This window comes from Emys orbicularis, chromosome 1 (assembly GCF_028017835.1).
Source record: "Emys orbicularis isolate rEmyOrb1 chromosome 1, rEmyOrb1.hap1, whole genome shotgun sequence".
In the NCBI taxonomy this organism is placed as follows: domain Eukaryota; kingdom Metazoa; phylum Chordata; order Testudines; family Emydidae; genus Emys; species Emys orbicularis.
Genome location: NC_088683.1, coordinates 213,686,488 through 213,701,427, shown reverse-complemented (window position 1 = coordinate 213,701,427; position 14,940 = coordinate 213,686,488). Strand labels below are relative to the sequence as shown.

The 14,940-nt window shown below is 44.0% G+C and overlaps 1 protein-coding gene across 1 annotated transcript in view; it reads left to right on the top strand.

The window, feature by feature from the left end:
• Positions 1-14,940, top strand: part of USP9X (ubiquitin specific peptidase 9 X-linked) — a 219,439-nt gene that overhangs the window by 161,585 nt on the left and 42,914 nt on the right. Inside the window, exons 27-33 of the mRNA XM_065423841.1 lie at positions 3,396-3,504; positions 4,215-4,361; positions 4,485-4,631; positions 5,688-5,910; positions 11,834-12,054; positions 12,710-12,900; positions 13,298-13,471. Coding sequence (XP_065279913.1) covers positions 3,396-3,504; positions 4,215-4,361; positions 4,485-4,631; positions 5,688-5,910; positions 11,834-12,054; positions 12,710-12,900; positions 13,298-13,471 — 1,212 coding nt within the window. The remainder of the gene's footprint in view (positions 1-3,395; positions 3,505-4,214; positions 4,362-4,484; positions 4,632-5,687; positions 5,911-11,833; positions 12,055-12,709; positions 12,901-13,297; positions 13,472-14,940) is intronic.

Here is a 14,940-nt window from a genome sequence, read left to right as displayed (position 1 = left end):
GCTAACCAACAGGCCATCCTCAACAGGCATAATTTCAACTTCTGGGCGGCAGTGGGGAAGTTTAAGGATAGCCTCCCGCAGGGTTCCCAACAGGAGTTTATGGCGCTGGTGGACGAAGGCAAGGCCGTAGTGAAGACCTCTCTTCAGGCGTCTTTGGATTCGGCAGACACGGCGGCCAGGACAATCGCATCTGGCGTGGTCATGCGACGCTCGGTGTGGGTGCAGGAGTCAGGTCTGCCGCCTGAGGTCCAGAACTCGCTCCAGGACCTCCCCTTCGAAGGGTCCGGGCTCTTTTTGGACCACACGGACGCAAAGCTGCATAGCCTCAAGGACTCGAGGGCCACACTCAAGTGGCTGGGTATGCACACCCCGGCGACCCAAAGAAAGCCCTTCAAGCCGCAGCCACCTCCTCAGTGTCACTACCAACCTCGTCCTAGGCATGAGCCTTACTGCAGGCGAAATGGGGATAACAGGAGGCGGCATAATAATAATAGCTCCAATAGGCCAGGATAGAGCCAAGGCCAGCATAAGTCTCAGCCCGGCCCTAAACCAGGCTTTTGAAGGTGCGCTCGAGGACAGCATACCGGACCAATCGCCGGATCCATCCCCTTGTTTCCTGAACCCCCTGTCCCACTTCTCCCGTGCGTGGTCCAGTATTACGTCAGACTGCTGGGTGTTACGCACGGTGCGAAGTGGTTACAGGCTGCAGTTCTCCTCCCTGCCTACCCCTCACCCCCCTTCCCCATTCCTCTTCAGGGACCCTTCTCACGAACACCTCCTGGAAAAGGAGGTTTGCACGCTCCTAGAGGCAGGGGCAGTAGAGTTGGTACCGAAGGACCTAAGAGGGAAAGGGTTCTACTCCTGCTACTTCCTCATTCCCAAGGTCAAAGGAGGCCTTCGACCCATTCTGGACCTGCGGGGGCTCAACAAGTTCCTGGTCAAGGCCCAGTTCCGCATGGTCTCTTTGGGCACCATCATCCCTTCCCTGGATCCGGAGGACTGATACGCTGCCCTCGACATGAGGGACGCATACTTTAATATCGCCATCCACTCGGTGCATCACAGATTCCTGCGCTTCACTGTGAACCAAGAACATTATCAGTTCATGGTTCTCCCCTTTGGCCTAGCTGCGGCAGACGCGTCAGACCTCGGATGGGGTGCTCACCTAGGAGACCTCAGGATTCAGGGCTTGTGGTCAGGAGTGGAGTGGTTGCTCCATATCAATGCGAAGGAGCTCAGGGCGGTTCGTTTAGCCTGCCAGACCTTTCACGCCACTTTGAGTGATCACAGCATGACAGTTCTGACAGACAACACGACCGCCATGTTTTACATAAACAAGCAGGGCGGAGCTCGCTCCTCGCCGCTCTGCCACGAGGCTCTCCTCCTCTGGAACTTTTGCATAGCCCACGCCATTCACCAAGAGGCGTCACATCTCCCAGGGGTGCAGAATGACGTGGCGGACCACCTCAGCAGGTCATACCGCATGCACGACTGGACACTCAGAGCGGACGTTGTGTATTCGCTCTTCCGCAAGTGGGGGTTTCCCCGGGTAGTCCTGTTTGCCGCCAGGGACAATGCCCAATGCCCGCAGTTCTGCTTGTTCCAGGGCCACAGCCTGGGCTCAATAGCAGACACGTTTGCGATCCTGTGGGGAGGGGAATTGAAATACCCCTTCCCCCCGCTTCCTCTGGTGCACAAGGTCCTACTCAAGGTGCACAGGGACCGGGCAGTGGTTATCCTCATCGCCCCGGCCTGGCCCAGCCAGCACTGGTTCACCACGCTCCTGGAGCTGTCGGTGGAAGACCTGGTAACCCTGCCCCTACACCGGGACCTCATCACGCAGGACGGAGGGTGGCTCATCCAACCCGACCTGCAATTACTGTATCTGACGGCGTGGAAGCTCTGTGGCTGAACGCTTTGGAGAGCCAGTGCTCCCTCCCTGTGCAGCAGGTTCTACTTGGTAGTAGGAAGCCCTCTACCAGGGCGACTTACTTGGCCAAGTGGAAGAGGTTCTCATGCTGATGTGGGCCCCAACAGGTTCAGCCATGCCAGGCTCTGGTGCCTACCATTCTAGAGTACCTACTGCACCTCAAGCAGCAGGAGCTGGCCCCATCCTCCATCAGGGTGCATCTGGCGGCCATCTCCACCTTCCACCCGGGGGTTTCAGGGGGCTTGGTGTTCTCCCACCCAATGGTGGGGCGGTTCCTTAAAGGACTGGAGAGGGTGTTCCCTTACGCCCCCCAGTCCCTCCATGGAATCTCAACTTAATCCTTTCTAAGCTCATGGGGCCCCCGTTCGAGCCACTTGCCACCTGCTCCCTCCTCCACCTTTCCTGGAAGGTGGCATTCCTGGTGGCCATTACCTCGGCCAGAAGAGTATCTGAGCTGAGGGCACTCACCTCGGAGCCGCCATATACAGTATTTCATAAAGACAAGGTGCAGCTCCGCCCACAGCGCAAGTTCCTCCCAAAGGTGGTCTCACAATTCCATCTGGGCCAGGACATTTGTCTGCCGGTGTTTTTTCCCAAACCCCATGTGGACCTGAGTCACTGCAGCCTACACACCCTGGATGTCCGTTGAGCATTGGCGTTCTACTTGGAGCACACTAAGCCCTTTCGTAAATCCACGCAGCTGTTCGTGGCCGTGGCGGAAAGAATGAGAGGCCTCCCGGTGTCGGTGCAGCGGATCTTCTCCTGGATTAGACTGCATTCGGGCGTGTTATGACCTCGCAGTTGTTCCGGCCCCGGCGGTCACGGCCCACTCGACCATGGCGCAAGCAGCTTCAGCGGCTTTCCTGGCACAGGTCCCGGTCCAGGAGATCTGCAGAGCAGCCACCTGGTCATCGGTGCATACCTTTACGACCCGCTATGCGGTCAACCAGCAGGCCCAAGAGGACGCGGCGGTTGGCGGGGCGGTCCTCTGATCAATTGTTCCGTGACTCCTACCCTCCTCCGAAGGTAAGCTTGTGATTCACCTAATGTGGAATGGATGTGAACAAGCACTCGAAGAAGAAAAAACGGTTACCTACCTTTTGTAACTGTTGTTCTTCGAGATGTGGTGTTCACGTCCATTCCACCTCCCGCCCTCCTACCCCTCTGTCGGAGTCGCCAGCAAGAAGGAACTGGAGGGGGTTGGGCCAGCGGGGGTATATATGCATGGCGCAGTGGCGCCGCTCAGGCGGGGGCCCCGCTAGCCCAACGGGTACCACTAAGGGAAAAGTTTCCGACGCTCATGCACGCGGCGCGCCTACACCTAATGTGGAATGGACGTGAACAACAGTTACGAAAGGTAGGTAACAGTGTTTTTCACTGATTTCAAGAGGTATTTTTTTTATCCCACATTATAATTGTATTTATCCTTTATGGGAAAAATTAAATGTTTTTTCACTATTTTCAGAACTGTTCGTCAGATGGCACAGGAGCAATTCTTTTTAATGGCTACCAGGTGTTGTATGGGACAGAGACCTCTGCTTTTCTTCATTACACTGCTGTTTACTGTGTTAGGGGTAAGGCATTTGAAATTAACACTTTCATTATTCTAGTACAGTTTGATGTTCCATAAGAAATGAATGATAGGATAAAAATTATTTCAATAGAGTACATTATTACCATGTATAATGCACTTGAATTTACTTTTTGAACATTTTTTCTTTGATTATGCTGCTATGGCTCTTATATTGCATTATGTTATAGGATAATTCCAATTTGATAGGGGTAAAAATGGTCTCTTATGCAAATACTAAAAATATATTTTTAAAATGTAACTATCTTAAAAGTGAATGGCAAAAAATTTTTAAAAGATTTATTCCTTAGCAGATTAGATAAATATGCATAAATTATGAATAAATGTGTTTTTAAGCTACATATTTGTGAAGCAGTTCATCCTTCATTTCCTGTGCCTGTCAGGACTTTCAAATTCAGTGTACTTCTGGCTCTGTATTAAGTGTTTCATCTCCTCAGTTGATCTTTGCAAGTTAGTGAAAGAAGCTGCTTTTCAAATATTTAGGTCAAAAATAAATTGTCATTTTTAAGTTTACACACACCTGTTAATCTCTTCAAATCTTAAACATTTTCATTTTATTTTTCCATTAAAATTCTATTCAGTTTAGGAAAAAATTGTCTGGTTTTAGTGGCTCTAAATAAAAAAGGCATTTATCAATTATACATTATTTATTTATTTATTGATTGATTTATTGATTGATTGATTGTGTTCTAGAGTACTGCAAGAGAAAGAGCCAAGCATTCAGGAGACTACTTCACCCTATTAAGACACCTTCTTAACTACGCTTACAACAGTAATATTAATGTGCCCAATGCTGAAGTTCTTCTTAATAATGAAATAGACTGGCTTAAAAGGATTAGGGTAAGTTGTAATATCAGGTGAATTATAGAGATTGGTCTTCCAAAAATTCATATTAAAATCTGGTGTAAATTTTCCAAAAGATACATAATTTCAAGCCTTCTAACATTTTTTTTAAAATGTTAGGATGAAGTGAAAAGAACAGGAGAAACAGGTGTTGAAGAGACAATCTTAGAAGGCCACCTTGGAGTAACAAAAGAGTTATTGGCATTCCAAACCCCTGAAAAGAAATATCATATTGGTTGTGAAAAGGGAGGTGCTAATCTCATTAAAGTAAGTTACAGTTTGTATTATATGTTAATTTTGAATATCATTACTTTGAAATCAGTTAAAAAAAAAATGTGGAGAAACTTTTTATTTTACAGAATGGAACCACAAAAGTGGCTCATTCCATGAAACATTTTTTGTTTGTAAAACAAATGGTTCTACTTGGAATTTATTAAACTTTTCAAAGTATAATGGACATGTTGGTCTGTTAAGAATACTTAGCGTTTACATTGCCTTTTACATCTTCAGACCACTGTTCGTTGATTTGTTACAACTTTATACCTAAAGCCCCACTTAACTTGTAATATTGCAGAAATTGCGGATTCTGCAATATTAGGCTTCCACCACAATTTTGATAGCGGGAGTCCCACCATGCATGAGGCTGACAGTGGGAGCCCTCACTGTCAGCTCTGGGCAGCCGACAGCAGAAGCCCTCGCTCTCAGCCCCATGTTCCCGCTCTCAGCCCTGGGTGGCCAACAGCGGAAAATCGCAGAAAAGTAATAACAGACTTTATTACCGCAAATAATTTCCAAAGTCGATACGCTAATTTAGCAAGATTTGTCACTGATCCAGATTGATTAGAGATTTACAATTAAATTCTAAAAAGAGAATTAACTTGAAGATAGAATATTTCCAAAAAAATAAGACTACCACTTTAATTTCTTTTTTTAGGCTCCTCTTTATTATAGAATGAAATACATTTTAGTTTATCTATATTCTTTTCAATCATCTCTCTAACAAATGTTAAGAATCAGAGGGGTAGCCGTGTTAGTCTGGATCTGTAAAAAGCAACAGAGTCCTGTGGCACCTTATAGGCTAACAAGTATTAGAGCATAAGTTTTCATGGGTGAATACCCACTTCGTCAGACGCATGTTGTGAATACCTGCATCTGACGAAGTGGGTATTCACCCACGAAAGCTTATGCTCCAATACTTCTGTTAGTCTATAAGGTGCCACAGGACTTTTTGTCGCTTCTAACAAATGTTGTAACGCTTTCCAGTCTGTTGAAAAATGCTTCAGTTTTTTAATAGTAACGGGTAACAACTTTTCTGTTTTTCAGGAATTGATAGATGACTTCATCTTTCCAGCTTCCAATGTATATTTACAATACATGAGAAATGGAGAACTGCCTGCTGAGCAAGCCATACCAGTCTGTAGTTCACCAGCTACCATTAATGCTGGTTTTGAGTTGCTAGTAGCACTAGCAGTGGGGTGTGTCCGAAACCTCAAACAAATAGTAGACACCTTGACTGAAATGTATTACATAGGTACAGCAATCACTAGTATGTAGCATTTTTAACCATCTATTTTTAATTATTTAATCTATGTATTGTAATGTATATGTGTTTCCTCCCACTTATACTAATAACTTGTGCTATCAACTGATTCTGATGCTAATTACACTCCCCCCCCCCCCCCCACACACACACACACGCACCAATTGAAAGAATCTTTAACTTTAAGTTTGTAAAGTCAATCACTCCAAAGTTAGGGAATGCCAGAGTTAATGTTGCTTCTGCAATCTTACTTTCGCTCCATGGTGTGTATGCATTATGATAGTCTTTAATAACTTGATCATGTCCCAGTCTCTTTGCCCAGACTGTCCCAGTTTCTTTTCCACCCACATACTCCCTGTCTCCCTCATCCCCTGTCCACTTGTCCCAGTCAGCCCCAGTTCTTCCATTGCACTCCAGCTCCTCATCAGATTTGTCTCCCATCACCTTTTTCTACTCCTTAGTCCATCTTCTTGATTAGGCAGTTGCAGTCAGGACACATCCCAACCTCTAGCCTCCAGTTTTAGTCTCTGCCACAGCCTCCTTGTCTCAGTTTACCTCCAACCACACACTCCCACAGATCCACTTCTTGTTTCTTTTGCATATGAATCTGGCAGCTTCCTCCTCTATGCTGCCTGGGCCCACAGGAGGGTCACTGAGGGTGTACACTGCAATGTAAGCCCAATATAAAATACATTGTATTTTAACCTAGGTTAAGAATTTTTTGACCCATGCTCAAACCAAGGGCTCTGGCATCCATAATGCAGTGTGCAAAGCTGAGTCAAAGTAGCCATATCCCAGAGTCCCTAGGCTGCCCATGGCGCGCCCACACCTCCTCCATGTAGCTGCTCTAGCCCTAGGACTGTAGTGCACTGTGGGAAAACTTTACTGCCCACCCTGAACATTACCAGGAAGCAGCTCGCTTTGCAAAAGGCTTGATCTGTTTTCTCTGCATTGCAAACCCAGGAGGCTCTCTGATAGTGTGCTTGCAGATAGGTGATCAGACCAGAATGGGTTAACACTCACCTGAATTTCTGAAGTTTGCAGAGGGAGTGTGGTGTCCCATTTTCAATAGAGTGGGTTCCAGATTGTTGGGATAGAGAGGACTAAGGAAGTTGTCCCATGGAATTGTGGGATACTTCCGGATGACTCCTGGGACCTAAGTCAAGTGGGGCTGCATCTACACTGCAAAGCAGTGAGGCTTGAAACCTGGGTCCCAGCTTGACTCAAACTTGGACAATCCAGTCCTGCAGGATCCTGGGACCGTGCATTCGAGCCCTGGGTTAGCACAGTTGCAGTATAGATGGAAGGGGGGCTAGCCTTGAGCCTGGGCTCAAGCAAGGGCTTATGTTACAGTGTAGACATATCCTGAGAGCACAGGAGACCATCTCCCTTCTCTCAGTTCTGGTGCCCAGACCCAGCAGAGTCTGGAGCAGTCCAGCAAAGCAGTTGCAGGGAAAGTCCTGAAGAGCCTTGGGCTGGAGCATGCCCAGAGCAGATAGAAACTTCAGGGAATTTAGTTGCTACTGTCTAAAGTTTACTGAGCATATGCAAACTACGATTTTTCAAAGGCTTATAACTTTTCTCCCAATTTAAATGGATTTTCATAGGGATGGCAAAGGCACGGGAGTCTAAGTATGTTATATACACAATGGATCACTAGCTTATGGGGAAAAATATTATAGGTCACTTTCAAATCAGAGTTGCTTGTGTTACAGTGTTGCTGGGACATCACTAGGTTGGCCTGTTGGTCACTGATTTTAACTTACATGGTGACAGTAAAATACTAGTTGAGAGTCTGTGGGGGTGGATTAAAGGAATAGTTCAAGTGCTGGTTCCTATGTGTATTCCACACGTGGCCATGCATGCACTTCATGCACCTGAGACCGAAGACTTCTAGCAAGTACTGTCTGTTGGTCTGGGCCTCTGCACAGTTGCTCCCCTCGTGCTCTTTACTGAGAGCATAAGGGGTGGTGCAGACCAACACCTCTCAAGTTCCTTCTTATTGTCTCATGGCCTGAGTCAGAATCCTGTGTCCAAAGCTATCTTTGTATGTCTTTCAAAACCTGTAACTATAATTGTATATAGTTTTAGTATTCATAGTGTTTTAGCATTATAGTGTTTTTATAGTCTAGTTTAGTTTAGTTTAGTTTCTCCCCGTCTCGGGGATCCTGTGGAGAAGGACTATGCTTAAAGTCCTGGGATTTAAGAACGGTCTCCTTCTCAGTCAGCGATGAACACCAGTGTTTCCTTTACAGTCTTGGGGAGGCTATTATCTCTGCTAAGTTCAGCAGCTGCCACTCTTTCCCTCCCCAAACCTGTGAGGGACAAGAGCTCTGACGGAGGAAGTACCTCAAGGAGAAAGCCATGGGACCCCATGTGGATCCAGGCCAGGGAGACCCTCTTGTTTTACAGCAGTCTCAATTTGCGAGCACCACCCCTTCAAGCACAAGCTCAGAAGCAGAGGCCAGAGCTGCTAAGCCCAGGGAATCGCTAGATCTGGACTTTTGACAAGACTAAAGGGCTCACTCATATACTCAAGGACAGATCCCCTTCCAGGTCTTCTCCTAAAAGAAAGGATCCCTCCCCTACTTTGTCCAAGTCCTCATGCATGGGTCATAAAGATCTATGACCATCTAAACCTCCAAATTATGAGGATAATGTGCAAAGGAGAAAGGATCCATTGGTACCAACTCCAGCTCTTAAGCCAAAGGATCAATACCTGCTGACACCAACTAGGAACTCCAGTTAGGACTTCTCTTATATGGTATCATCTTGTCCCCAGAAGGACCCACTGACCACCATGACCATGGATGTGCTGGATCTAACCACCGGGACACTTCACTCTCCAGGATGGACTGAAACCTATACCTTTCCAGAGGATATTTTCGCCCTTCCTTATCCTCAATTGCCTCTCCCTTTGGGTCTGGTTCTCCTGAGTGACATCTCCACACCGGGGGAGGAAACCACCTCAAGGAGGAAAGGATACTCCATATCCTGTCCACAAGTCGGAGCGTTCACCCACTGGTACCAACAGCATTGCTGTTGGAACTAGAACTTAGCTTCTGGTTGGCCATCTCAGATGTTCTAGACAAGCCATTGCTTCCACAGAAGGAGACTAGTCTGGACAGAGACTCTAGGAGGTCTTGGATCCATTCTCCACTCAGATATGATTACCCATGGGACCAGTGGTACCCGTTGTCTTGGGGTCCCCCAAGTGGGTTGACCCTTCAAACTGGCCATATTGGTGCCCATAAGATCCCTACATTAGGCACCTCGGATCTGTACATGGATACCGCTGGCCTTCCTCCTCTAGCCAATGCCAGCTGGCTCTGTCGGCATGCAAGGGGGAAGAAATCGAACCAGATTCACTGGTACCAATTGTTCTGATGGTGTCATCTTCCTCACCTGATGAGGCAATTGCCCCATGCTTGCCATCCCCACCTGACTACCACAGGCAACATCAAAAACTCCTGCAGAGGGTGGGGAGTGAGATCCAGATTCCACTTGACAGTTTGCAGCCCTCTGAATCCCGGTCAGATGACCCACCCAGCAAACAAGACCATTGTGAAACCAGCCAGGGTAGTTTAGCATTCTCCTGCTTCCTACGTTCCCACCCTGAAAATGGCTGAGAGGCAATATTTTGTACCAGTTAAAGGGGCAGAGTTTCTGTTTACTCTCGCTGCCCACAATTCCCTAGTAGTACAAGCAGCCACTAAGACATCCAGGCTTATAGCACTGCAAGGCAATTCTTGCAGACAAGGGCACTTAAAAGCCTTGACTTTGTAGAGAGAGGAGGTATTTTTATCCACCCCCAGCTTTCTGTTCAAAATTGCTAACTATGAGTCTTTATTAGCAAAAAAATGTTCTCACAAACACTTGAAGTTCAAAGACAAACTCCATCAGGAGGACAGAGCCTAATTTCAAGTCCTCATCGATGAAGGTAAACTGGTAGCTTAAGACCTCTCTTCAAGCTGCAGTGAGCATGACTGATACTGCATCTAGAGTTATAGCTACTGCTGTGGTGATGAGGCGTGAATCTTGGCTCCACTTCTTGGGGTTCCATAGGGAAGTCCAGAATACCATTGAGGACTTGCCCTTTGAGGACCCTAATCTAGTCAATGAAAAGACTGACTAATATTTATGCTTGCTGAGGACTCCAGGACAACTCTCGACTCATTGGGGATTTATACCCTGGCCCCAAAGAGAAAAAACCATAAACCAAGCGTACAAGCCAAGACCTTTCCTCAGCTATTCTACCACCAGCTCCTTACAAACTGCTGCGCAAATGTCAGAGGGCATAAAGGCCTAGATATGCAGTTTCCTCTACCACAGCTATATCCATTCAACCCCCATCCACCAATCAGGTTACTTTTGATGGGATGCTTGAGAACCATGTACCCTTATTGATACCACTCCCTACTGCCCTCCAAACCTTTGGTCGCCTCGCCCTTTTCACCCACAACTGGAGGGGAATAACAACTGATAGGTGGGTACTAGAGATCATTCCGTCCAACTACACTATCGAGTCTCTTCCCCCTCTTCAGGGACCATGCCCTTGCTGACCCCTCTTCAGGGACCACGCTCACAAGGAAAGCCTCTGTCAGGAGGTGGACTGTCTTCTACAGTGAAGGGCTGTAGAGCAATATATCTGCAAAGAAAGAAATTAGGAAAACATGTAGACTGTTTGTTTGTCACGATAGCAGAGCAATCATGGGGACAAGCATTATTGGGTCAGAGACTCTCTAAGTAGATGTCCGTCTGTATCATTCTTTATCATCTGTGTGTAATTCTTTCCTCGGAAAGGGTGAGGGCCCGTTCCACTAGAGCACAGGCAACCTCTGTAGCATCTCTTTGAACGTTTGTGAGGCTGCAACTTGGAGTTCCATCCATACCTTAACCTTATGCCTTAGTCCAGGCCTCTTCTGCATATCCACCTGTTGGGACAGCAGTATTACAGACATCTGTACCAATTGCATCCTTGCTTCCTGCTCCTGTTTGAGTACTGCTTACCAATTACACCACATATGAAAATACACATAGAAACCAGCACTCAAAGAAGAAATGGAGGTTACTTACTTGTAACCAGATCTGCTTAGAGATGTGTGGTCCTTATCTATATTCCACTGCCCACTCTCCTTCCCCTCAGCTTTGAATCCTATCTGATTCATGGTAAGAGAGAGAACTAGAGGCATTGGTCCGCACCATCCCTTATACCTTTGGTGCAGAGCATGAGGGGAGCAACTGTTCAGGGGCAGACCAATGCACTCTACTTTCTAGAAATCTCCAGTCTCAGGCACAGAGTGAACCCACATTTCGAAGAACCTCCAGTTTATAAATAAGCAACATCCATTTTCAGAGAAAAACCCAACTGTAAGCCTTATTGATATCCGTATGTGAAATTGCATTCAACTGTGAAGTAAAATGTGTGGCATAAACAAACATGATGTAGAATAAGATATTTAAGAGGGCTATAGTCTGACTAGAGAAGTATTCTTCTACACATTTCTTTACTTTGATAATGAAACAAGTTACAGAGCCAAACTGGTGCAGTATTCTGAACCCTGATTCCTTGTCACTGCTAATGGATTTTGAATTCTTCAACCTAAGTGTCTTTAAAAGGCGAATCATTGGTCTCAAGGGAAGAAGTACTGCTGCTGCTAATTTGGCACTAGCTATATTTATTTTTTAATTGGTTATATAAGATACTTTTACTTAAAGGTTGCACTTAAACTGTCATTGGCAACAAATGAGGGCATTAATTTTAGAGGTTTTTAACTATTTTCTGTTTGAAGGTTTGGTAAGTTAAACTTTGTTTAATATGACGTGAACAAATAGTAATTTCAGTTTTATGGAATTGCCTTGATTATCATAATAGATATTGTTTTGTAATAAAATAATTTTTTAATCAATTTTGGTTATTCTCTCGTAGCTTGTGAAGCGCTTACAGAATGGGAATATTTGCCACCTGTTGGGCCTCGGCCATCAAAGGGATTTGTAGGATTAAAAAATGCTGGTGCTACTTGTTACATGAATTCTGTCATTCAGCAGCTATACATGATTCCAGCTATCCGAAATGGTATTCTTGCAATTGAAGGCACAGGCAGTGATGTAGACGATGATATGTCTGGGGATGAGAAGCAGGACAATGAGGTAATTATACAGATGACCTGCTGGTCATCTGTTTTAATACTTTCAAGTTGTCATAACTTTTTTTTCATCAGATAGAATTTTATTTTAATGGGGTTTCCTTACATTTCTAGCAACAAAACTATAATATAATATTTCTTATTTGAAAATGTTAGCGACTAGAGTAGAAGGTCCAAAAGATTAAAGGTCAGGCTTGCTTTTTCCCCTTCATTTTTTTTTTCCCCCTCGTCTGGAATATGTGATTGAAAATGTCATCTACAATGTAGATTTAACAGTCTACATGTAGCATGTACACCTCTACCTCGATATAACGCTGTTCTCGGGAGCCAAAAAATCTTACCGCGTTATAGGTGAAACCACGTTATATTGAACTTGCTTTCATCCACCGGAGTGCGCAGCCCCGCCCCCCCAGAGCACTGCTTTACCGTGTTATATCCGAATTCGTTTTATATCGGGTTGGGTTATATCGGGGTAGAGGTGTATAAATTAAAGTAGAGGTAACAATACACAAGTTACTAGTTTCCTCCAATAATCGTTCTGTAAACTTAGACAGCACCATACTGTAGATGGTTACCTTGTTGCTAGTTTTAGTTCTCCTATATTCTGCTTATATTCATTATGTTAATGAAGATTACATGACTGTGTTTTTGATTGATAGAGCAATGTTGATCCTCGGGATGATGTGTTTGGTTATCCACATCAGTATGAAGATAAACCAGCATTAAGTAAAACAGAAGATAGAAAAGAATACAATATTGGAGTTCTGAGACATCTCCAAGTCATCTTTGGTCATTTAGCAGCTTCCAGACTACAGTACTATGTACCAAGAGGGTTTTGGAAACAATTCAGGTAAATAGAAAAATGGTTTTTAATATTGATTTCCGTTCACTGAGACTATTAAAATATAATAGAAGTCAGTTATATGAAAAAAGTAATAGACATAAGCAGTTTGTATAAATTTTAAGATTTATGTGGCTTTATATGTGCTAGTTAGAATGGTTGAAAAGTAAGCAGAATTGAGCAGAAGCAACAGCGACATCTTTGAACTCTAGCAATTTTTGAGACTTCGCAGCCAGATATTCGTTTATATGTGAAAGGGAATGTTTAGTTTTTGTACCGGTTGATTCACAACACCATAAGCAATCAGTTAACTATGCTCAGTAAAAGTGAATAGAGTTATTATTTCAGTGTATTTTTCTCTCCTCCAAAAATACCCCCAAAACATTTATTATTTTTTTATTTTTAGACTTTGGGGTGAACCTGTTAATCTCCGTGAACAACATGATGCTTTAGAATTTTTTAATTCCTTGGTGGATAGTCTAGATGAAGCTTTAAAAGCTTTGGGGCATCCAGCCATGTTAAGTAAGGTTTTGGGAGGGTCCTTCGCTGATCAGAAGATTTGTCAAGGATGCCCACATAGGTAAGTGTTTCGTTTCACCTTTTTCACACTAAAACAGTCTACATTTATGTGAGAAGATGGTTACCAAAGTGTTGTAAAGCAAATAAACTGTTATAAAAGTCTTCCTGTTAGAAGAAGGATAAATTGAAAAAAACCCATTAATATTGAGGATATATTTTGCCTTTAACGGAATTTGCTATCTTGTCTGGGCAAAGTCTTAACATTATGTACAGTGCATTAGTGTTTCTGTTGATCTTATTGCTCCCACTATCAACTGTGTTCAGAAATTCCTAAATACCAGTGTGTGTGTGTATAAACACAAACCATTTGCACTAGAACAGGGCTGCCTTGAGGGCCAAATGCACTTCACAAAGTCCTAAAACATGTCCCACTGCTGTGTTCGCCCTGGAACAACATGGTGAAGACCCAGCTGACCAAATTGCAAGTTTATTTCTGTTCAGTTCAAGCACCAAGCTTTTTCCATTAAATAAAAAAGTTGCAAATTAAATCAAATATTATAGTAGTAATACATTATTTTAAATAAAAAATAATTGTAACTTAAACATATTTATGAAAGGTACACTTTCTGACATGGCTTTGACTTAATGTGTTCCGATGTGACCTTCAAATTACAATCATAGGAATGAAGCAGCAATGTATGGAGACAACCAATTAGGACATATCTTGGACAGTAGCTGACCTTATTGGTATTTATCAAATGAAAGGAAACTGTGAATAGATCAAAAGGGTTCTGCCTGTTCCACATAAATGTAAAGAATCTTTTTCTTTAATTTGTAAGCAGTTGTATACTCTCCTCTGTGATAAAATTACTATTATTTTGAATCCATTCCTTCAAAACATTCAGTGACGTCAGCTGTACAACACTCATGAATTTGGAACTTTTACTTCCCTGCCATCTCTCTCATATGAATAAGATTCAATAATTTTTTGTTTTGCTGTTCAACTGAGCGGCCATGCAGTATGTAGGCTCTTCATTCTCATTTGCTGCTTATATACATTAATATTTGGATCATTGGAATGCATCGTTTTTCATGCTTATATAACTCAAAAATAGATCCCTTTTTTTGACATTTTCTTGAAGCTTTGATTTGAGACTAAGCATTAAGAATTTCATTCCAAAAAGATTGTGTGTGAATAGAACAGCTTTCACCCTGTATTTGTGGTAGGTATAACATCACACTCCCCCTCTGGAAGAGGAAACAGGAGTCTGCTGCTCGCTTTCCTCAGGGTCTCATAATTGTCTCAGATTTTGTTAAAACACAGGTCTGACATGTTTAAAGAGAGACATATTTTTGCTGCTTTTAGGACTCAATCAAGCAAAACTGCTGCTAGCCAGGGTATTCACTGCTGTAAATAGAACGGTTAAAATAAATGAGACTATTCAAAGTAGTAAACATCTCACCTAATAGTGTGTTTACAGTACTGAGCCTGTAGGATTGTACAAGTGATTTAAAGCTTTGCAGCTCACT